This window comes from Athene noctua, chromosome 5 (assembly GCF_965140245.1).
Source record: "Athene noctua chromosome 5, bAthNoc1.hap1.1, whole genome shotgun sequence".
NCBI lineage: Eukaryota > Metazoa > Chordata > Aves > Strigiformes > Strigidae > Athene > Athene noctua.
The window spans coordinates 52,325,410-52,351,154 of NC_134041.1; the positions used below are offsets into that span (position 1 = coordinate 52,325,410).

At 40.2% G+C, this 25,745-nt stretch overlaps 1 protein-coding gene across 6 annotated transcripts in view; it reads right to left on the reverse strand.

The window, feature by feature from the left end:
• BTRC (beta-transducin repeat containing E3 ubiquitin protein ligase) overlaps positions 1–25,745 on the reverse strand; it is a 117,146-nt gene that overhangs the window by 46,203 nt on the left and 45,198 nt on the right. For 3 of the 6 annotated variants that reach the window (XM_074907610.1, XM_074907605.1, XM_074907608.1), the window contains 2 exons: positions 22,246–22,323; positions 9,625–9,714 (listed from right to left, as the gene is read on the reverse strand). The exons of 1 other annotated variant lie outside the window; for it this stretch is intronic. In XM_074907610.1, coding sequence (XP_074763711.1) covers positions 9,625–9,714; positions 22,246–22,323 — 168 coding nt within the window. Of the gene's footprint in view, positions 1–5,791; positions 5,916–6,349; positions 6,370–9,624; positions 9,715–22,245; positions 22,324–25,745 lie in introns of all 6 variants that reach the window. 2 more of the 6 variants (XM_074907604.1, XM_074907607.1) reach the window with 2 other exon arrangements.

Sequence of the window (25,745 nt, forward strand, 5' to 3'; positions counted from 1 at the left end):
CACAACTTGGGAATGAGTCAGAGCAGAAATGTCACTCCACACTGAAGCCTCACAGGATCCCATAGCTAAGAAATGAATAAAGTATTGTTAGCAGCATGAAGTCAGGCATTTTTACACCGCAGCAGTGCTAAGAACTACATTCAAAATCCTGGACCTCTGACAGTCTCTGTGCTGTATATAAAGGGACCTACATTATTCTGCCTGCTGCCTAGCTGCATCTTAGCAAAGGGAAATGCTAAATAGAGGGATTAACAGAAATATGATACCTTAAATCTTGCTAAACATAAACCTTAAACTGGTGTCTGCGATGCTGTAACTTGCAATGTGCTCCAAGAGTGACAGGCAGAGCGCAGCAGACTGATTTTACTTTTAAATAATATCTAAATTAGATTAGTTCTTTGTGTAGATCTGCATGAACCAGAGGGGACATTCATCATTGTGCCAAAAAAGTTAAATTCACTGGGGTACTCTCAAAGTGAATGGTTCTAGACCTACGTTTTATCTCTCAGACACATCATCAAGATGCTGTGCCAATATGCATGAAGCCAGCTAGGAGCTGCAAGAAAGACAACGGGAGAGTAACTGGATACCAGAAAAGGTTTAATTTTTCCCTTTGTAGATTATGAATTGCTTGGGACAGGACCCGTGGCTTCTCTGTCTTGTAAGCACAGAGCATCCCTTTCAATACTTGAGCTTCTTTTTTAATATTTAAACGGCTTAAATATAAAGAAGGGTATTCTCCTCCCTCCCCCCCCAAAACAGATGTAATTCTAGTTCCCCCTCCTCCCCCTGCTGTAATTTAAAATGCTACAATTTTCATTACTGCTTTTTAATATTTTTAAATCCCCATCAGCTAGAGCCCTATGTTTGGGGGTTGATTTTTCCTCCCTCCTAGAAAAGCCACCTCCCAGCTTTGTTTGGTATCTCTTTTGACCCTTGCTAATGGTTTTCTCTTGGAGGGGCGTGCCATGCTTTTCTCCTTAAAATTCCTGCACTGAAAGACTGCACCACACCACACTCCACAAAACGCGCTGATGGCACAAATTACAAGCCCCCAGCCGAACACTCCAGCCCCCACCATTCGGGCAGATTTATGTGGGCTCTTGCCGACGTTATTACAAGTCAGAGTTTATTGGGAAATTGTTACATTATGCGGAGTGTCTAACAAATTGCTTATGCTGCTATAATTGGATTACAACAGCCGCTTGCTCCCACCGGTAAGATTAGGCAAGTAGGACTCCTGCCGATCTCTGAGCGTTAGCAGTAATTTTATTTGCCTTGCCTCTCTCTTTCCTAACAACATGCCTCTTTCCCTGCCAGCTGTCTGCTGAAAAGGCACAGGCTTGTTCCTTGGCCCTAACAATGCAATTACAGCCCTGCAGATCGCACTGTTTGTGCATTAAGTACAGAGCCAAAACGAGGCGAATTGATCGTTTGACTTTTGGAGGAGCCATGTGATCTCTGCGTGCGGGTGATCCGGCATGCATCAGTGGGCAATGCTGCAGTACACGCCTGACGATGAACTCGCTCCACACTATTTCCCCTCCCCTGTCCGCTCCTAACAGCAAAGATGCTGGTGCTTACCCCACATTAACCCCCACTGGTCTACAAAAACGGGCTCATTTTCAGCAGCTCTCTTGCTAGGCTAAACTCGGAACTCACTCTGCCTTCTGCAATGTGACACTTGGCCACACCAATGGCTCCTCTGCTGCAGGATACACTACTCCAGCATTTCACACCACAAGCTTGAGCGCAAGAACTGGACAAATTTTTCAAACAACTTTTTCAATTCTTGCATTTGAAAAATACTGAAAACATATCTAGTTAATGTCATGTTAATGGTATTTGTATTCTCTACCACCTGAGGGTGCTGCCACTGCAGGTGACTACTTAAGAAACGGTGCTTTTCTTCATGTCTGCCCCGATTTACCACTAAAGCCACCAATGATTTGGACTTCGAACCGTTTCACATTTCCAGCACAAAAGATCCAAAAGTACTTTGTAAGTGCAAGTCCAGTTTGTTTCACAACTCTTATCCTGGTGAATACTCCTTATAAGCTTAACATGATAGGATTTGATGAAGACCTCAACGCTGTAATTCTTTATGCAGAGAATAAATCACCAAACCAGCAAACACTTGAAGTGGAACTACACCATGTGACACTACACAGAGTACAGGTGCAGGGGAATTTTGATCAAGGATGCCAGGTCAGGTTCTAAATTTTAAAAGATTTCTATTACACTTTCACTACCTGTATACTAAGAAGATCCCAGGATGATTCAGTTTAGAAGGGACCTCGGGAGTTCTCCAGACCAAACTCCTGCTCAAAGCAGGGTGAGTTATGAGATCAGACCAAGTAGCTCAGGACTTCATCTAGTCTGGTCTTAAAAACCTCCATGGATGGAGGCTGAAGAGCCTCCACAAACAACCTCTTCCAGTTGATTGTCATCACCACGAAAAAGTTTTTCTGTACAATCAAACCGAAGGAATAGTTTTTAAGACCTGTGTGGGAGCCCTTCCAGTATTTACTGAACTCAACATCACAGGTAACACAATTTACTTTCTTGAGATTCCAAACCCAGACCTCCAAACAGCAGAATTGACCAAAATTTGGAAATTGTTCTTCATATTAAAATTTTGCATATCACCTAACAGACCTTCCTTACTGCAGAGGTTTGAGAACTGATCTCCAGAATACACTCAGCTGTAAAGCAATTATAAGTTAACTATTACATTACTATTTCTTCAAAGTCTCTTTTGCATTTAAAAAAACCCAAGTGTAATTCTTTTTTAATTTGTGGCTTCATTGACATGCAAAGTCATTTTGGGTGGTAAGAGAAGCAGAAATGACAAGCACTCCATAGTGTTTGTGTAACTGAAGACTAAAGAAGCCTGTTTACATGTAGTTTAACACTCAAAAGAAACTCTGAACAGCTGAAATGCCTTATAAATAGCTCAGACCCAGAGGAAGTGCAAACGTCTGCATTGTGAATTGTAGATCTTAATTACAGACAATGGCTGGTACAGCAAGTAGCAAGGAAAAAAAAGTGAAACAGTTGCACTGTTCATGGTTGGCAATAATTCTTCAGGAAAATATTTACTATCAATCAGTTATGAGAAAAGGGACTCTGCGCTCATAAAACAGCACGTTGCTTCTCATACCAGGACCATTTTGCTTCAGCATAATCTGAATTTAAACAGCTTGTTTCCTGCGGATATAATTTTGGAAATAAATAAAACAAGTCTATCAAAATCTGGAGAATGTGTATGGTGGGGTGGGGGGAGAAGGAATATCACATTTCTTTCTCAGTCATTTGCAAAGAGGTTATTAGACCAAGGGGAAGCTAAAGTATAAAGATTGTCTTGACCTAAAAAAAAAAAAAAAATTAAAAATGAGAAACTTGCAATTAAGATAAAAGTAGACATATTACTAAGGAAACTCAGCATTAGGTCAAAGCTTTTAGATAAACCTCTGATGCAGTTTTCTACTTGTGCTGTCTAAATACTGAGAATTCAGTTTCAAAGCACCTTTGAACATTAAATAATCCCAGCAATGTCCCTGCAATACCCACCATTTACACATGCCTCTTTTTACAGAAACTATACCTACAACGGAAGAGTAAAATAACATGCTTAAATCTGTATTAGTCAGTGGCTGAGGCAGCATTTATCCCGTCTGCAACAGCCTCAAAAACTGTCATCCCAGAGAAAGGTATATCCAAGCCACAAAAGGGGACACTGCTACTGAGGGGTTTGTAGCTGGAAGCATATCCACTGACAGCCCCTCTGCATCATTACACAGAAGTTTAATACTAAAAATTAAGGTATGGAGGAACATACTTTCTCATTAAAACAGTAGGAGGAGTATCAGGAAAATGAATGTAGCTAGTCAAACAATATTTGTTCATTATTAAATTGCTCTAATTTCAATCTTAACAACTGGAAAACTATGCATTATCTGAAGATATACCAACTCAGTGGTATATCACAGCAGAATGCTGAGCTGGTTGTGTTGTTCACGCAAAGTAAATGTAGGGACACTCTCAGGAAAGAGGAGCCATCAATCTGTGACATAAAGGGACTTTAGAGTACAAGAGGGACACTCTTCAGATCAATTTGTCCTACTGCCAACTGGAGCATCCAGCCTGGAACCCTAAATGTTTGTTTATTAAAGAGTACTCATGTTTTTTCCTTTGAATTTGTATAAAAATTTTGAGCTCAATGTTATTACTGTACCGTCTATTTTTATTCTAAAAATTTGGAAGTAGTAATGCAGAAAGAACTGACAAAGGAAGGTAGATTTCAATTACCAGCTACTTCCATCACTCCTTGCTGTAGCTGAATCATTCCTGAATGTAGAATGTGTAGCTCTACAGTAAACAATACTATGCATCTTGAAAGAAAATTTCACATAGCATAGTTAAAGTGTCAGGCCCTGTTCTGTGTCTCCAGAATTAAGTGGAATGTAGCTCTATCCCCCCATACACTACAAACAGCTTGCCAAGTAGGCAGAACATCATCATTACATGCTTAAGCAGGACTTTTCATCCAAGGGTCAAAAAAGTATCATACAGCTAAATTTCACAACATTTCTCCAAGGAAAGTATTATTCAATTCCCTTTTTGACAAGGAGCAAGAAAAGCCATCATGGCCATAGAGAATAAAATCACAGTACTAAAAATAAAGGGAATAACCCCTTCTAGATTCCTAGTTTAATACTGTAACCCCTGCAGCGTGCACGTTTAAAAGTATGATGAACAGCAATCAAAGATTCGCTAGAAGACACAACATGCTTAAAAGACCCCGAGAAGTCCCTTGGTTTGCCAGGACCTTAAAAAGCAGGAGCCAGTTATCACATGTGGGTAGCAAGGAGCGGCCTGAAACAGAAGACTAATTTTTCAAGGGCAGTGTGCATGACCATAGTTTTCTTCTTCCAGTTTCACTTAGATAGAGGCAGAGAACCTCTCCCAGCTGCTGCTGAGCTCAGAACTAAGTAGAAACCTGGGGATGCTGTATGCCATTTAGAAGGTGTCTTTGTGCTGTCTCTGGCAGGTATGCCATAGGGTGCCTGTCTCTGGCACATGTAGAAAAGAATTCAATGTGCAAAATGAATCCAAGAAGACTTCTTTATATAGCAGATACAGACGAACTGGAACTGACTGCAGGAGTTAATAAACAGTAAAGACCTATCTAATGAATGCAGGAAATGCGTATTGACTGTAGAACTGTGAGATCAGCTGTACACCAGTCTCTTGCTGGGGAAAGAAAAGAGCACTTTGAATGAAAAGGATATTTCCAAGAGCCAAGGAAATGCTGTTTGCTTGAAGTCTGTTAGATTTTGCAAAACTCCAACCTAATACAGCCCATATTAAGAAAGGGTGAAAAGGTAAGGCCTCTGTTTGAAAACAGGAATATATATAACCCATCCAAGCAAAGACCTGGCTAAGGAGTCTGCAGACACACCAGAGCATCCCTCACCACACAACAAATAGAAAGTGTGAAGGGCACCACAGAAAATAAGTGGTCCCAGGTTCAGAACAGAAACTTCTCTGCACACCCAGGAGCATCACAAGAATCCTAGCGACATACCAGATGCCAAGGGATTTTTAACTGTGTCCCTCTCTAATTGAGGATGAAGCACACACCAACACCATTATCTGGCCTGAAGATACTGGCTTACAAAATATGGAACAAACAATAGGAACAGATGCTCATTTGGCCAGATTTCAATAAGCCTCATTAAAATCAAACACCCTGTCCTTGGAGCTCAGGTTCATGCTAAATTTCTACCTTATTTAAGCACCTAGTACCAATTCCTGAGAAAGTTGTCCACTTGCAGTTGCACACCAGTAGTACCATAAAAAGAAATCCTCTTGCAGACATTTTTTGGTTTCTAAAGAGAAAAACAGGAGGAGTTTATATGTATATGTGTGTGTACACATATATAAAAACACAATTAGAGACAGTTATTTCCTTTTTAAAGACATCAGGTTAAATATACATCAGACCTGCTGATCACTCAAAGGCAATGAGCAAAAAGATGCCAAAAGATTAAAACAAAAAAACTCCTGAGAATGGAAAAGAACTGATGTTACAGATCACACAGGTGACATCTGTGCATCACAATACATAATTTCTAATTTAAGATCCCACCTCTTTAGTCAAAACATGCACACACTTGAAACAACTTCTACTGCTCCTTATTTGCTTCTACCCAAATATGCCCAAGTCCCATCAATGGAGTTTCAGAGGACAAATACCAGAAAAGCAGGGCTAAGAACAATACACAAAGATTCATCAGAACATGATATTCTAGTTCTATTTTTAAATGTTTGAATAAAACTATATAATCCATAGATTTGCAAAAGCTGCTGAGCTTTTGCATGCAGAGGCAGCATGACATCATAACCAGGCAGACAAGGTTTCTTAACAAACACAGACTTCCTTGAGTGGTCAAAAAGACAGTGGTCCTATGCTAATTTCTGTACTTGAAAATGCGTATCTATTTATTATAAACTTATTTTCCCTCCATTTTAGAAAGAATGCCAATTGTTAGGTTGATAATTTATATCTGGATGTCCTGTACAGAAGCACTCGTTCACAAGAAAGCTTGATGGATGGACAGTGCTTCAGCATGAAAAAAGATACCTTAGTATTGATGTGTGTGGCCTCAAGGGAAACTGCATTTCATTCCTTGAACAAACTTCAGAAACATCAAGCACACGATCAGTAAATGGCATTAATACAGTCTTAACAGAGCACAATTTTCTTTTTTTGCAAGTAGACGCAGAATCAGAAACTCTGTTTTCAGAAAAAACATTGTCTCTTGCAGATTGACTGACACATCTGACAAGCATGTGATAACGCTGAAGGTTGCTCCCAGTCAGGGCTGATACTGCACTGGAGAATCAGAAAAGGTAAATCATGATTTCCAAAGTTATCCTTTTTGTCTTTCACTACCACTTTAAAAAAAAAAAATCAATTTAAAACCCTACAATACTTTTAGAAAAGTGCTGCAGATAAAGAAACCTGCAGTTATACTTTCCAGAATTCACCCACTTGACAAAACATGTTAAAGTCTATAGGCTATAGGGCATGGAGGATAAAACCTGCCAGGTGCATAAGGCTAGGAGAAGGCCTCTGAACTCAAAGAATCAGAGAATGGGTTGGGTTGGAAGGGACTTTAAAGATCACCTCGTTCCAGCCCCCCTGCCACGGGCAGGGACACCTTCCACTAGACCAGGTTGCCCAAAGCCCCGTCCAACCTGGCCTTGAACACTGCCAGGGAGGGGGCAGCCACAGCCTCTCTGGGCAACCTGTGCCAGTGTCTCACCACCTTCATAGTGAAGAACCTCTCCCTGACACCTAATCTAAATCTACCCTCTTTCAGTTTAAAGCCATTACTCCTTGTCCTACGCTACACTCCACAACAAAAAGTCCCTCCCCATCTTTTGAATAGGCCCCCTTTAGGTACTAGAAGCCACTATATGGTCTCCCTGAAGCCTTCTCCAGGCTGAACAATCCCAGCTGTCTCAGCCTGGCCTCATAGGGGAGGTGCTCCAACCCTCTGAAACATGGTCCTCCTCTGGACTCACTCCATCAGGTTCCTGTCCTTATGTCCTTCACCTATGGAACATTTAACAGTTGTACCATTTGCCCATGCCATCACCACTGAGCCATCTGCATTTAGCTAACTGGATTTATAAATGCTTCAGCGCTTCTGGAATTCGAAAGACAAGCTTTCTTAGAACCTATTTCATTTTGGTTTGTAGCTGAGAAGGCAAAGGAAACGATTACAATAGCCAGGCAAGCTAGTACTAGAGGAAATATATCCCCAGAAAGGTCCATATGTTTCTTCATACATATATACATATATAAAAATACATATATATGTATGTGTGTATATATACACATGTATACACGTATGTTTTTTCATACATATGTGATGACAGATTGTCCTACAGAATATAGAGACACAATACTTAAAAACATAAGTTTTTTCCTCTGAAGGGTGATGGTTCACATTCATCCTCAACGAAACAAGTCTTGCTGTTCCCACCTTGAGCTCTACTCACACCTCTTACCATGATCCCACTGAAAATGTAATTTTAGGAGTTTATTATCTAGGGCATTAGATGTTAAAGGTATGTAATTTTATTTTAAAGAGGCATCACTTAAATTAGCTGTAGTTCCTGCACATCCTTGCTCCTTAGTAAGATGATGAGGTCAAACAAGATGCTATAAAGCAGATGGGGTTGAATGGGTTTACTCTAGTTAGCTTGCTGTGAGCTGGTTCATGGCATCAGAATGATGCTGTACAATAATATAATTCAGTCAGAGCAACTCTGGTGCCTTACTTAAAGTTTCACCTACTTTGTATCATAAAGCACCTTAGGAAGCAGTGTGCAATACCAGTCATCTTAAGTTAAGAATGGAGGTGTTGGCATTAAATATTACCAACATGTACCAAGATTGGTAGCTTCTCTCAGAAGTGCTTCTTCAGTGGAAGGCAACCTGGCATGTCAATTTATGTACAGGCACAGTTTATGAGTGCTAAGCCACCTGCAAGCACCATGACAAACTTTTATGATGGCCAATTCCCTGTCAGGAATCAAAAGTAATGGGACATCCAAATTTCACCAGCAAAATTCCAGCAAAGATTTAGCTGGGAAATTATTTTAAAGATCAATACAAAAGTGGTCCCCAAAGGGACAAGGCACCTTTAACAACCATCCAAAGTATGAAAAAAAGGACTTCAAGAAGATCAAAGAATAAATAACCAGAAGAGAAAGCAGGTTTTCGAGTGGTCAGGTTTGTGGTGACAAAGGAGCAACAAAATGCCAGCTGGTTTCGGTAACAGATGGCTGGATGCACTGATCTGTCCTGCATGCCCATTCTAAACTTCCTTTCAGCGGAAATACGAAGGCTATGCAAGGCTAAACGCATCCTTGGTACGGTCTTTCTATACAGATTGCATCACGGTTCAAAGGTTTTCCATTCACAAACAGCCCTACATGTACATTGGTTTACTCTAGTTACACTGAATTTTAAGAAAAGAGGGTGGCTAATGGCACCCCATCTTTTCCAATCACATCTACTACAATTCTCAAGGAATGACTTTTCTCTGATGGGCTAATATATCCATTTTCTTACCATTCAGACTGCCATGTCTCCCTCCTCCCTTTGCCTTAAATACAGCATTCACTGGATTTTAATTGAAAGGTCTTTCTTTTTTGCACCTCCCCTCTGGTAGTTAAGAAAGGAAACCATGATACAAAGAGCTCTCATGCAATATTTTTAGCATATATCCGGACATTTATCATTTGAGGTTGCCACAGCTAATCACATGGCAGGTATAGGTCATCCCCCTGGAAAAGCCTATTACTTGTATAGCAGAATGAACCCTTCAATCCTAGATAACTCAGGACTTGAGTAATCATTTCCAGCAGAGAAAAACAGCAAGACTGAAATCTCTACACTGAAGGACAGAAAGCCTACCCAAAATACTTGCTTTCTGTTTAAATATTTTTTCCTAATTGTAATTTTTAACAAAAACTTTTCTTTGATTAACAATGAGCAATCTGCTAAAAAACCCTCAAAACCAAAGCCATTCTCTTACTTACTTTGGCCACACAATTTTCAGTCTTCATAGCAGTGCTTCCTAGACATACTGTTTCCTGGTTTAAGCACAGTCTGGCACAGCTGTTGTAGGTCTGCAGAAAGATTAAAACGGTTATGAATAGAAGAACACAATTTTCTTTCAGGCACCACATTTCTGGCACAGGAACCCACAACAACTCTACTACATTTCCTTTTTCCTAAGGTGTAAACGTTTCGAACCAAAAAAAACCTAGTTACAGCAAAAGCCTATGTTCCGGGCATGGATGTCCTCTGAGAAGCTATGTACAATTTTATAGTTCTGAGACTCAAAGAAAAAAAAGATTTCTCTCCTCTTTTCCTTTGAAAAAGGAAAAAAAAATACTCAGTTATTTGCTCTTTCACAAAATGCAGCATAACTGAACAACTGAAACAAGGTGATTACTACACACTAGTTAGGACAGGGTATGTCAAATACTTATTAAAACATTCCCTGTCTTTATCAGGTAAAAATACATGGGGACAGTACAAGGGTAATAATCAGAAGGGAGCAAATGCAGACCACATCTCACTTGTACTTAATCTTCTCGATTTTGGAAAGCTTTCTCTTTTAAAGTAGAATGTCTTTTTCTTTAACACATATGCTGTCCGGCCCAGGGGACCTTCAGATGTGGCTGCAGACTTTGGAGTCTTTGCAGAACACATTACTCATAGTCTCTCTCTTTTTTAAGGGCAGCATATGAAGAGTACTTATGAAGTGCGATTAAAATTATACTTTGGTTGATTTGGCTATTTAAACTAAGATGTCTGAAGAACTCAGGAGTTTCTTATGAAAGCTTCCCCCCCCCCCCGGCCCTGACTTCCAACACCTTTTTAATTACTACTTGATTAAGCTCACATTTTCTAGTCAGAGTAGGAGTATAGTAGCACCTAAGAGCTCCAGTATTGGATTAATACCCCAGTGTCTGTCACCATTTACAGAAAACTGCTCCCAAGCAAAAGCGGCAGCCCAAAAGCAAGCACAAACTTGCTTTGTTGCAGAAGTAGTTAAGTGGACCACAGAGAAGACGTTGCTACCTCAAACAGTTGTGTGGGGAAAACCCAAGAACCATGTTGAAAGAGAATGAAATTAAACTTGCTACAAAGACATTTCCAGAAGCACTAAGTAAAACATACTAACATTCATTATACTTTTAAGATTGCCTTAAGGTGAGGATGCACAAAGATCTGTAGTGAACTGCCTGTCAGTTCTCTCCCTGTAATATTCACTGTCAATTTCTGAAGATCCTTCTTTCAAGGCTTGCTACATATTTATAGTTGTTCGATTTGAAACTAATTCAACCCCAAACTTGCCACAGGTTACAAAACCTGTGGGCAACACTGGCATGCTAAGGGCTCCTAAACCTCTCCCTCTACCCCAAAGCTTCATTGTCAGAGCCAAATTCCCTCAGCACCAAGCACCAACAAACGATCTCCCCTTTTTGCCCCTCTGACACAGGCCTGACTGTGCAAGACGTAGTCAGTGGCAACACACAAACCAGCAGAGGAGCAGACTGTAAAAAGACATAAGAGGTAAGAATACAAAGAGATTAAAATGGAGTTACACTAAGGGAAAGGGGAAACGTCCACAAACCCCTGTGTTCCTAACAGTCTCCATCTCAGGAGGAGGGTAAGCACCAACTGATAGGAACTGAGTGTACACAATCAATTTATAACATTATTCACCCACAATCAGTTTATAACATTATTCACCTAAATTCTTATAATCCACATTAAACACTCCTTACTGCCCACCATGGGAAATCAGTATAGTGGCGCAGGTGGATTTGTACTGGTCCAGCACAGTACAGACACTCTTGAGGAAATTTAGGAAATCACAGTCTTCCCACCTTACTTCTTTACAGACCCCTTGAAAGTTCACCATGAAACTGAAACAAAAAAGAGCAGAGAAGCCCTATCTTCTCCATTCCTTTAGCAGTTCATGTTTTATTTCTCAGTAAGCTTTCTAACCAGAAAACAACCAGTGACAGACAGGAATGCAGAATATCCTGGCTCCAGCAGATCTCCTTACAAGTCATAACATTGATATCTGCTGTGACTAGCAGCCAGCTAGCAACTTCTGACTCTGGATCTAGAAGGAGAAACTGAGAAATTAAAACACACAAATCCTTTCAAAATGCCGTGAAGATGAACAGAGTGCATCTTTCAGCAGGGGAGGTTCAGATTCAAACTGGGATTAGGCCACAAGCAAACAGAAATCTGATGGACTCAGTTTAGCCTCTTGCAAATATTTGCCAACATCATAAAACCATCACTCTGGTATGCACAGAACTTTCTCCTCAGAAGAAAGATCAGAATGGCATAAATGATTATAAATTGTGGCTTAGATGTAGTGGCCCAACTGGTGGACAGAAAGTTGATACCATATGCTGTGCACTGACGTTCAGACACTACCATGCAAACTTCATTTTATAAGCATCATGTTAGTTAAATTCAACCAGATTATGAAGGTGTAAACCCATGAAGAGTTGGTAAGAGTCTTTGTTCAGTATACACATTTGTGTAATTTAACCCAATTTAAGCTGTGATTTCTTTCATTTGTAATTTAATTCCTAAAATTCCAGTAGCAGTATTTTTGCACAACTTATCTGCTACATACTGTAAATTTTATGAGGAGCCCTGACTCAAAGAAAACTACTACTAACTCCACTTTGCAGATGAAAAGATCAGCCACAAAATCATTTACTGAAAGCAACAAGGAAGCCTGTGGCTCCATTAACTGAACCATGAACCAAACTCAGATCTTGTCAGTCTTTTTCTTTCGAAGACAGGTATGCACAAACCTTGGTACCAAGCCAGCTTTTTAAAAGCCAGACTTACAACAGGCTTTCACTCACATTTACAAATAGGAAAGAGCAGACAATCCAAATACACAATGTGAAATACTAAATGCTAATTCTAAAAACCCTAGAACTTTCTGAGAAGGAAGGAAGCTCACTACACCACTATTCAAAAGTTGTATGCATGTCAGAATATAAATACAACTAATTATTCAAATGTATTGCTTGATTTTTGTTACTTTCATCCACACATTACATCACAGTGTGAACAGCACCAACTGAACTTCCAGCATAACTTGTTCATCAAATTCCACAGTACCAGTACTAGTGACACTTGATGAAACTAGTATAATATAAATTTAAAGCAGATAAAATAAAACACTTCTTCACACAGCAGGCAGTGGACTTCTGAAGCTGCCCTAGGACACCGTGGAAAGACACAGCACCAGCAAATGGAAAAAGGGATTAAACAAACTGATGGGCAGCAGGTCCACGGAGTAATCAGCAGAGATATCCCCCGGACAGCCATAGTGCAACAGTGGTAGATGCTACAGAAGTAGGAGAGGAATGGAGCACAGAAAGCAGCCAGACCCATTTGCTCTCATTCAACAGCATCTTCCACTTACAGTGCTGGAGTCAGCACTGGATGAGCAGACTCTGGGTCTCACTGACCTGGTCATTCCCATGCTATCAATACCTCTCTGCCCTTTGATAACATGCCAATGATACTTAAATTCCTCCTTCCCAACCTTTTCAGCCTCAGAAAGGAGAGAAGAACATGCTTTCACTGTGAGAAACAACTTTCACACAGTAATTTTATTACATAAAAATCTATTTAAGTGCCAAATTACCAGATGACCATTTAGTCTTTCAGCAGCTCTTTGTTTCTCAATAAAAGAAGTGAGGAAAAAAAGAAAATTAAAAGGAGAATGTATAATGGATTCAATCCATCAGGATGCAGATTTGAGAATAAAACATACAGTGATCTTCAGTTCAACATCCATTACTATGTTTGCAAAGTTACGAAGTTGTTCTTATTTTCACATTCTCTCAGAAGAATGCATTATTAGCCTTGTGGGATAAATAAAAAGGGTAAAGAAGATTCATGTGCATGTTCTACAATATGTTTTAAAAGGTTTAAAGCAAAAATGCAGAAGAAAGCCTAGTTCTCCCTTAAAGTCCAAGGGGAAAAATAGGTAATGTCATTCAACAAGTAGAGTCAAAGAAGCTGTATCTGGCTCATGAAGTCAAGTCATAAGAAGCTGGGAGAATATATTGTGAAGGCAGTACTCTATGGTTGCCTTCTAACATTTCTCTGTAGGCAGCAGTTACTGGCTACTCTGAGGCACAAGATTACTGCTAGACATGAAGATCTGATTTCATCTGATATTGGTATATTTGTGTTTGTACACTAACAGTTACTAATGAATAGATCTAACTGAAAGCAGAATGAATGTCATATCATCAAGTAATGATGCAGAGCCCTGCATTTTAGGTGAAACATCTGATGGTGTCTCATGCTACGCTGCAACATCAGAGTTCCTCCTTCCATTCATTCCAGTATCTATGAGAATGTTGACTAACCTGGAAGAAAACCAAGAAAATCAAAATCAAAACCAAGCCACAGAAAAGCAAATGTCTCAAGTTCACCCTTAAAGCTCAACCCCTTTATGAATCTCATCTAATTTTCACCAAGACTGTCAAGTTTCTCCTCACCTTTCATCAAGATAAGAGGTTTCTTCACCAACGAAAAGCAGCCTGAAATGGTAGCCTGGTTCAATGCCACAAGGAGATAGCTTTGCGTTGGAGTGCTTTAATATGCTTTTATACTGCATATAAAGCATGCAAACATAAACCAGTTTGTTGAAAACTACCCTCTTTGTGGAAACTGGCTGTAATTCTGAACAAGTTTTCAATTTTCACACTGCTGCTAGGGTAAAACATTTTAAAGAGTTTAATTTTTACAGTGGCTTCAATGACACGAGATTATCTAACAAAGTAATGGTTAATCAATAGAGGGTTTAGTTGTCAGGTGAAACATATAACACACTAAAAGGGATTGATTGTAAGGCTCCTCCTTATTTACTGGGAGGTATATATTTAAAATGACACAAACTTGTTACCAAGCTGCATTCCTTTAACCTTGCAAAAGCCGTTTGAGAACAGTGTTAAGCAGCCCAATAGCAAAACAAAACCTAATGAAAAAAAAAAACAAAAAACACAACAAACCTACAAATATATGGGAGCACCAAATCACGTCAGAAGCAGGGGAACCACAAAACTGTATTCACTCTCAGCCAAAAGCTTAAAATGCCACAGAGACGCTAGACTATCGTTCACTAAAGATAGAGCTGTATCTGATCGCATTCCTTAAGTGTCTTTGGTTACATTTTTCTTTTTAAAGAAAGTACAATCCTGCTCTTTGACACAAACACATAAACGTGTGTTTTTGTGTCAAAGGGCCCACGTAGCTCTGGGCAAACACCGAATGCCAACCTGAAGCCTCAAACCCCAGGCAGAACTCTGTGTGTGCGTGTGCAGCTTTTCCACCAACTGAAATCCATTTCTTTGACCATTTATTCCGAGAATCCCCAGTCCCTGAACAAAACTCCACTTTTTAATAGAAGCTGCAACCCAGGAGTTCAATAAGATTTCCCCCCCCAATAGTTAATAATTACATGATTTATCAGAGAAAGATAACACTAATAAAAACACAGCAAAAAGATAAAACTCATACCCTCCCTTCAAGTCATTTTCAGGGAAAAGATTATTAAACTGTTCTTTTTGAACAAGGCCTTTTGTAGCTAAGCACAAATTGCCAAACGGTTAGAAAAAAAGTTATTAGACTCAGAAGAATTCAGCAGAAGTGGGAAGTTATATAAACAAATCACTCCAGCAGATTTGGAAAGATCGCTTTCATCTTACTTAGAGTCTTAGGAGACTTGCATTAATTACCCTTTAAAGGTCTTTCACATGGACTATTTAAAATAAACGCAATTTATTTATTTATTTCAAATGAGGTGCTTCTTCTGAAAGAATTAAGTAATCTCAACAAATTTAAAAACGTTTTTATAAACAGGTAATTAAAAAGACGACTAGAATTAAGTCAAGCTGTAAGACATTACCCAGGATTCACTGCGATTATTTTCTTAAGATGAAATTTTTGTTATCCCTAGCCCAGCTTAGGGAAGGGTAGTCTCCACGGAAAGTCGTAAGACAAAATAAAGACTAGCCAAACAAAAAACTATATCATTTACAGGATTTTCCCTAAAGCACAGTTTGTCATATTGCAATTACACCTTGCCGACTGCGAAAGCCAGAGTCCTTAATATTGCCACTAGAGGGAAGACGTGTCTCAATACACGGCAATGGTAGATGGGGAGTGGGTTTTCTTGAGCAATTACCATAACAAAGCTCCCTTGGCTGTGTGTACCTTCTAATTACTCAGTACAATTAAAATGACTTACCTAAAACAAACAGGAAAAAAAAAAAAGGCCCCAAAACAAAAAAACTCAAGACAATACAAACAAAAAGCCTTACTCCGATCTGTCTGTTATCTGAAATTACATTAAAGCTGAAGATCTTTTTTCCTCATCCATCAATGCACAGGGGGGGAAAACAAAAAAAAGAGTATGCCACAATGCCCAAACACCACGGGGTTGTTCAGCAACGTGAAAGCATTAAAACAAACAAAAACAAAGAGCAAGGAGAACTAGATCTCTTGTTAAAGAAAAGAAGAAAAAAAAAAGAGAAAAAGGAAATGTCGTGGTATTTAGCCATCTGGTAGCTGCTTGAAAACAAATTGTCCTCAAAAGAGCAGAAATACAGTATGTCTTCTCTCAGTTCACTGGCTTATGAATCAGACTTTTTTACTTTTTTTTTTTTTAAATACATACATGGTAATGTTAGACTTCAGTGCCGCTGATGCTTTCACTTCCCTCTTGTCCCACTGTGCAAAGATAAACATGGTCATCCCAACCAGATCTGGTTATTCCAACCTGGATGTGTTATTCGCAGTCTTTCAGGATACATCTTGATGGGCCCATTGTTCAAAATCCCTCAGGATTTTTTTCTTCCTGACAGCTACCTGCTGATTTTAAAACCCTTAAATCTTTCATTTTATAAGGCACGTCATTAAGGGAAGATGGCAGCCAAGTGATTTTTCTTTCCATTGACAATTTGTGACATTTTTCCAGCAGCTTGCAAGGTGTTGAAAACCTGGCAGCTGTTACCTCCCGGGATGAAGCTCCTTTTTTATCCTCCCTTGACAGTTTAACTCAATGGGTCAGCACCTTTAAAGACTGCAAAGTACCACTGAAGTGGATGAAGGCTTGAATTACTGCTCCCTCCCTAATCAATGTAAACCCTCACTGCAGGTGAAACTCTTCAACTATAGAGGTGCATGGGGGAGGAAAATGTAAGGCCCAGAGCCAGATGGTTTTCATCTTGTTTTTTAAAGAAGAAAGGAACAAGCTAACAAGGGGACAGCTACTTTGTTAGCTTCTTGGCCTCTCTCATGGCTTTGGATCCCCAGGGTTCCAGCTACACAAGAGAAAGAATACAGAAAAACATAAACACTTAAAGAAATATAACTAGGGGGCTGGCAACATGCTGCTTTCAAAGAGTTGAGAGCCCTGTTCAGTTCTTTATTTATCACTGTCCACGTTCTTCGGATGGTAAGTGGACATGGACACAAAGGGCAGGGGGGAGCAGACAACACTTGCAATTTACTCAATTACAGAGGAATGCAGCAATGCGGCGGGGTGACAGATTCCTATTAGCACTAATACTGAAAGAGCCCAGTGGCCTTTCTGCCACAAGGCAGCATTCCCATTGTAACTTAGACTCCAGCACAACCTGCCTTGGCTAGTTTTTTAACATGAATTGTCACAAAGGAATGGATATTATTTTATTGTTGTTGTTAGAGAACAACAACAACAACAAAAAAAAACAAACCCAAAAACAAAAAACAAACAGAAAGAATCATCTTAAAAGACTAGGGACGTACTCCTAGCAATTTCAGGAGACTTTTCAACCAGCAACTCCTTACTAGCAAGTGTTAATAGCATAAAAGGTGAGGTTAACAAGGATAACTTTACAGACCAGGTACGTCCTGCCTTGGCCAGCTCTCCAACAGAAGGCAAATTTGAACTGCAGCATCCTCCTTGGAGGGAGGGAGTTGGAAGACCCTCACTCCCTCCCCACTGTTTAACCTTCCTCAGCTGAAAAGAGGGCTTCAACTTTGCACAGCAGAAATCCTTTTGGAGAGGAGAAATAAGCCTGAGAGGAGCCCTAAGCACCGGGGTGAGGCTACCAGCTAGAAGTAAATGGTTGATGGTTGCTACTTTTTGTGTTTCCTTTGCTCTACCTTCTTTAACTACTTTTTGTTTCTTACGGTTTGCTTGAGTATTAGCTTTAAACTCTTAAGATCAGACTCTACCTATTTTAACTTTGACATAGTGCCTAGAGCATGTTTTAGGTGTTATATGTCATTTTACAAAATTATTTGTAAGAGTGAATTGAGGTAATATTCTGTGCCAAAATGGTAACAGGGAAAATTCTTGAAAATGCTAAGGGGCCTGTTTGAATGGGGTAACAGACAGGGATTTTTTCCCCCGGTCTTCCATCTGGAAGCTTACAGAAAGACAGCAGAGTCCAATATGAGGTTTCCAGGAGGTACAGCGCGGCAGCCTCGCTGCTGCCAGCATTTCCCCACAAGGCACCTTCGCCCACAGACAAACCACAGCAGCAAAAGGCACTTCATTATTGCTGCACCGAAGAGAAGGGAGGGAGGGTTTTAAACAACCTGCATTGTGCCCGTCTTCTTTAAAAAACAGCAGGGTAATCAAGTTCAGGGCAGCCCTGGACAGCTGCCCTGTGACCTATTCATGTTGACCCCCACTATTCATCACTTTCCTTAGGACTATGAGGGCAAGCTCCCGGGGAGTGACCACCACAATAGACAGATACGAGCCAACAATAATACGGTTCCTGCAAAAAAAAACAGATGGCCCTGCAATAAATTTACAAATCTGCATTCATGGCTCTGTTAAAGACACCCAGAAGCTAAAAGGCTGGAGGGGCCCCCAGAGAGCTTCCCCTTCCCCATTTCTAAAGGCCGGCTCTCTCCCCAAGACTATTGAGCTCATGTTCTTCATAAATGAAGAATGGAGACATAGCCCTTAAAATAACAAATGTCTGACCTAATCAATCTAGTGTTTGGGTCTAACGCTAAATGATAGGCACTGAAAACTAATTATGTTTTTTGGCAAGGAAGTTGAATTAAAATGGAAACACACAGGTTAAAAAGGCACTGAAGCATTTGCGAGTCCCTTTGAAAGGGCGGCACACACACACACACGCTCACATGCAGGGCTTGAAACAGGAACCTGATTCAATAACTCATGCATTTATTTTTAAAATGAATCAGATTAGTCCCATGTGTGACCTGCCGGTCCATCTGTATGAGCTGGACTTAATGGGCACTCTTCTCACGCTTACTTCAGTTTGAAGTATGAGAGAGATAAATTTAGTTTAATTTTCAACAGATCAAGCTATCCATTTTCCAAATGGACCATCTGGATCAGCCTATTAAAATTAATTTATAACTTTGCAGTGTGAAAATTCGTTTGTTAGCTTAAATAAAGTTGCCAAAAACTTTTGCCACTTGTCATTGTTTTTTCTGAAGTCTGTTTTCATACTATGATTTTCAGTTTACCCCTTCAAAATTTAATTTTGTCAGATCAAGCACTCAATAAGAACTGAACGTTTGCATCCTTACTTCAAAGTCTGTCATAGCTTAGACCTTTTCACTGTTGCAGCTAACAGTGTCAAGTTCATTACCTTTTTCTGTTCCCTTTCCCACTGCTAACATCCATGTCTCTTCTGCCTTGCTGCCCCTCATGCACCTAAGAGTGGCTGTGCCTTCCACTTCCAGCACACCAAGGACACAGCACCACTTGTTGAGACATCTGAAGACATCCTTCTCCAGAAACCATTTTAATCAACAGAAGAATGATATTTCTCCTAGTAAGAGGTCCACGGCACTGAGCAATGGGTGTCTTCAGTCCCTGCTTACAACTTCAGATGCTTAAGTAACCATTACACCTCCTTACTACTTTTGCCTTCTGGTATGTCTGTTCCACAAACCCACCTGAGGAAACATTTCTAGCTAAGGCTGCAAACCGGCAAGGCAAACAAGGCAAGAAAAGGTAACACACCTTTAACTTAAACTTGCCAGCAGCTGAACATGTCAATACATCATACTTCCCCTGAAGCAGTCTGATGAATCTCATTAGTTTTCTAAAACTAACCAAAAATACGTGGACACTTTCACTGGAAAGACCATTTAAGTAAACAGACTTCTCCTCTACCCACATACATTTAATTCCTCTGTGTATGTAAGTCCATGTTCCCCAATAATGAAATTTTAACAGTGGTGTGTTAAGGGAGGGACAGAAAATATTAAACTGTACACTCAATATTTACCATGTTAGTATCTTTCCACTAAGGTGAAGAGCATTTTTTGTGTATTACTGCTTTGACAGCATTTGCAGGTCAGATCTTTTTGGTTTAAGAAAGTATGGATGGAGGTAAGGCAGTGTAGCCACTCTGCATACCTTCCTGTAGGAGATGCAAAACTTTCCAGTAAGTATCACTCTACTCATTGATGATGAGTATATGGGCACATGGCTACATATGTGTCTGACTTCTGCAACAAGAGTTGAAAAACTCCCCACTGCATCTTGTCCATCACTAATAGAGAAGAGGAGCAATCCTAAGCTTCCAAACTGCTTGGACAGCTTTATTTATGGCTATGGAAAGAACGAAAATTCCTTCTACAACAAGCACAACACGGTGGTCAAACACCTCCTGTGATCTAGAGAAGAGGACACTTCCTTTAAGACTAAGACTACATCTTGAACTTGTCCTCAAAGACTGTTCTCAACGCAAAAGGCTCCAGACAGCAATCAGAAGACCCAAGGATTTTGTCCTGCATCTGTCACTGTGAAGACTGGACCCAAAGATGGAGATTGACGCATCTCAACACTATCCTGAAACACAGCTAACTATCTTCAATGTAAACAATGCCCATGTGAATTATTTCCAATATGAAATATTTGGACTGTACAAGTGGTTTTTTAGGTGTATTCTTGATATCTAGTCACCTTGGTTATGATGAATTTTAGGCCTGTGGGAAGGACAGGTTTCCCTGAACACTAAGAATACTTCCGCAGATTGAAATGTAAAGGAAGAGAAATCCAACTCAAGAAATTGTACCTTCTTAATCTGTACAATACTGCTCACGAATATTTGTCTCCTCCTTAATTAGTAATCATGAGGAAGGAATCAGTGCAATGAGAAGGCACACAAAACTCATGTTCCTTTTGACTTTAACATCTCTTACTATGAACCTTTTCTCAGAGAAGAGACATACACCTTTTCTTGTTGAACCACAAGACTTGCTATCAATAAGATAACTCTAAGATGAAAAAAAAAACAGTTTTCTGGTGTGCTGGGGACTTTGATGGCTATCCTGGGGATACCCAGTAGGGACCTAGTAACTTTGACCTCTTCCCCTAACTCCCATTGTTTGTTGCTGAATGCCAGAAACATTTTAAGTTTGGTGTAACATATTTAATCAATTCTACAAGCTAATCCTTCTCAACAATATCGGGGACGTCGTTATCGAAGCATATTGCCTCCTGTCTAAAAGACTTACATGGACTACATCTGTTAAGATAGTCCTGTCATAGCCACATGTAGTCCTTCACGACACCTACTCCCACAAAATCAAACACTCCTAACAATACATTATTAAAAACAAACAACACACACCCCCAAAACAACAACTCTGAGCACAAGCACACTATATCGAAAAGATATTTCTTCCTTTACGATGGTTCTGAACCACAATTTCTCTTGGAAATAGCAGCAGTGGGGCAGTGTAGTACCACCCTACTCCTCTGTCTGAGACTGCTGCTCCTGTGGCTGAGATGCAAAAGAAATGTGACAATTTGTCAGCTGTTGCAATGTGTGGCCTGGGGTATTCACTTAAGTCATCAGGCAGCAACCGTGGGCAGCTGAGGCGCAGATGTATTTTTGCTTCTTCTGCCTGAAGACTGCAGTAGGGAGAAAAAGCAAGGTGAAAAAAGGATCTGAAATCACTAAATCCAACCTAAATCCCGCAGAAATCACAAGCCAGACTCCCTCTGTTGACCATGAGGACTAAAAAAAACCCATTTTGAATTTGTAAGAAATTTGCTTTACTATATATAAAAGGCAAAGAGATTATATTTTATCAGACCATCCTTTCTCCTTTCTACTCATTAGTAATTTATACAAGTGTAGAAGAAACAAGAACAGGTCATTTTTTAGGTTATTAACTGGAACATCACCTCCAAGAAAATTTACCTTCAAGGGCAATGAAAAGCCTAATTGTTGTAGAATACTTTGAGACTCTTGATCTGAAGCAAGGCAAAATATGCTACAAACAAGACAGGAACAATTACAGAAGAAAAGTCTGAAGAGGTCTTGATGAACACCAAATGGAGAAAGATAAAACTAGAGAGTCACAGCTGACTGTATTATATAGAAGTCTAGATTTCTTTAGAAAGAGCCATCAAACTCTCCTGAAAGTTAAATCTCTGTGTCTGATTTTCCCGGGTACAATGTGACTTGTTCAGATTTCAAAGGAGAAAAGAAAGGACTTCCATGAGCACAAGTCAGACTTCAGCTTCCAGAAGCATTTAAGGATTCAAACAGCTAGAAAGTTTTATTGCATTTTTAAAGAGACTGATCACATACCTGTCTAAGTGAATTCTTCTCGGGAATGATCTTCCTAGGGGGCTCATCATTATTACAGTCTTCTCTCTCAGAGGAATTCTGTGAAAGAAAGTAAGCTTTAATTCGGTTCTTATCCCTAACATTACTCTGTGAGGAGAAAGGAAACGGAATATTTGTATTACACAGGCGGTAGCATTTTACATGTACATGTACTGGAGGCTAGCTTGTACTTTTAAGCCAAACAGCTTGTTACCGTAACAGGGTAAGAATTCTCCTCCTCAACACAACAATGCACCACTGTGCAGGTATCTATTGAAGAAGCCTGTGCTTTGGGGATTTATTCTGAAACTACCAATAATGGCCACTTTGAAAAGTTGAAATGCTAGCTGGATCAGCATGGCAACATCAGCGCTCCCAAACACCCCAGAATAACTATTTAAAACAGTGGAACCTGTTGAAAACAAAAGGTTGTTAGTGGGTACAACTGTTGTTCTCTGTCCCCCTATGCTTTTAATCTGCCTAACAATTATTAATTGCGCTGAGTCTGCTTGGCTGCCAAAAATCATAGAAAAATGACGATAGAGCTAAATTCTGGTGAAAGAGGTTGCCAGGAGATCCTTCATAGAAAAATAATTGTGTGGGTAGCATTTGATAGCATGGTTATGTTTTTCACTCCTGCCCTGACTCTACATAGATGTACAACTTCTAGAAAGACTGATGCTCCAAAACTTAAGCTGCCACGTCCAAAAAAAAAAGAGCATCAGTAAGACAAGAGAAGGTGGACAAGAAATATGAGGGCTTTTCCAGCATGAGTACGAAAGACCAACTGGAGACTTTTGTCCTGTTAATTTCATGATTAAAATCAATTATTACTTGCTTTAGAGTAAAGACAGGCTCAGTCTGTAGCAAACATTTGGTTAAAAACTGTTAGGTACATGGTGGGAATCCTGTCCACACTGCCAAAATCAGCTACTCTGGAAGAGAGAGCTCCTTTGCACGGTTTCAGCCACATTGACAGAGTAATGACAGCCAGCTTTGGGGGAATCCCACACACACATCTAAAATCAGTTTGATCACCACAGTATTCATAGCCTTAGGCCACATTCCCACGCATTCAGTAGCGAGCAACTAAACAGGTTTTAAAGAGAGACAGAGAAACTGCTTAGGGAGAGCTCTGCCAGGAAAAGCGTGGTTTTCCAGTTACTTGCAAACAAGCTCAGGAATGCGTATTTTAAGGCAGAAGTTTCCATTCTGTACCTCTCATCCCACAAATAGCCTGTCCTTTGCTGAGCATGGCTCTGCCCGGCTTCTTGCAGAGCCAGCTTCCAGCTCAACACCTCAGGAGACAGAAGTGGCATCTGTTGGCAAGGGAGGAGCTGGGCCCTGCAAACAGCCAGCGTGGCAGAGCAGGGCTAGCAGAAAGCCATCAGAAGAGCGGTGTGCTCCTGTGCCCACTGCAGGGCTGCGTGATCAGACACCATCTAGGCAGCTCAGGTTTGCTGGTCTGGTGAAGGGGAAGAAAAGATACAACCAGAAGGTACGGCAGGGGTAGAAGCTGTTTGCTGGCAAACAACAGATAAGGGGCAAGGAGGAGGGAACACAACAAAAACCCACCACATTTGGAATGTCATAAACTCATCAGGAGGATGCTGTGTAAATCAAGGCTTGCAGACCAACTAGTGATTTTGGAGTTTTTTAATTTTTTTTTTTAAAAAAAGATATAGAACTCACAAGGCACCATGACATCTGGGATGCTGTAAAAAGGGTTTTATAATGGAAATCAATCCTAAACAGGCCTGATAAATTGCTGTAAGAGGCCATCTTTTAAAAGTTTTCATATGAGCTCTCAGCCAGGACCAAGTTATTACATTAAATCCAGCTCAGAAAGGACTGTGATCGTAAAAACATACAAGCTAGAATCACATATCTCCAAAAAAGAAGGTCAGACATTAAAGCTGCTCTTTTCTGCTCATGAAATACAGTTTAGTAAGTGGTTAATTCAAGTAAGGAATTTAATTTTTGCGATTTAGAGAAAAAAAAAAAGTGTGAGAAACGGAAGAATCTGAGATGAGTTGCTACACATTTCCAGGAAATGCATTTTGTTGGAGGGGTGAGGGGGCTGTTTACTATTTCTGGATGCTTTTTTAACATCCACCCCTTTCCCTACAGTAAGTGCCAAAACAATTTCCTCTTCCAAATAATCTCTCTACAACAGTGAAATCTTGCATTCTTCTAGCTTTTTAAAGCCATTAAGGATCCTCCCTCAAAAAAACCATCAAAAATCAGGAAAATCAGTGCTGCTGGTGAACCGTCAGCCTTTATTTTGAAATTTCTAGTTACTGCAAAACATCAAGTTATCTACTTTTTCTTTAAGCTAATTTTAAGAGCAAGCAGAGGACCATTTTGCATTCATTATCTTTATAGGTGGCAAGGCTAAGAGGTTGGCTGAACAAAGACCAGACAAAGACTGCCAAGTGCATATGGTGGTTCACAGCTTGGCGTCTCACCATTCTACAGCACCAACACAGCAGCTCCGATAGCAGACTATTAAAGAGGAGCGCTGCTCATGCACTTTTGTCGGCAAGTAAGTTACGCTTGGTGAAGACAGAATGACTGGAAAGTACTACACTTAAGAAAAAGCACAGATGTTTATAACTCCCGCTCATTTCTCAGGAACAGGAGACCCATCAATCCAGGTGGAGGTACGAGACCCTGCATATTTCAGAACTAACTGTAGCTGCGTGGAAGTGAATTTCACTTGATAGGGCCACACTTAGCCATGGCCACGGGAAGAGCATAACGTAATTGACTGAAACGGTACATCTATATATTTCTCCTTGCTGAACAAGGTGGGAGGAGGGATAAACATGTGAGGTCAGAATAAGATTTGATTCAGCAGGACTTCAGTGATGCTCCTGGCCACAAGAGAGGCAGACAAAGGGATGAACCGCTCTGAGCACCCTCTCGTGGTTACTGAAATGCATGTCTCAGGCACAGACCTGGAAAGAAGCATTTGGTATCCAGACGGTAAGTTGGGTGTACTCACTGGGAATATTAAAGATCTGCAGCGACTGTACTCGATTTGTAGGAGAGAAATGATGGAATTTGTTAGGGTGAAAGAAGAAGAAAAACAGAGTATACAGAAAGCTGAAAAGCCATACAAACTCCCTTCCACCAGGGAAAATTTTTAAATCCCGCAGGCAAGTCTTTCCTTCATCGACTAAAGCCAGACTGGCCAAAAGTGTTTGTGCTTGTGTGCAGGTGTCTCTCTTTTTGAACAAGTACAAGCAAGAGAACATGAGAAGTGCTAAAGTCTCCAAAGCACAAATTGATCAATCTTGGTAAGATAAATAACCACCCCCCCCTTTCCACAGACAAGTAAAATAAATTTTTAATAAATTTTTTTATTTGCCCAAGGTCACACAATGACAGTGGAAGCGCTGAGAGAAGCTAGGAAACCCAAGCTCATAGTTCTTGTAACCTTCACAATTTCTCTCTAGTAGGAGGTTCCTGTAAAGGGG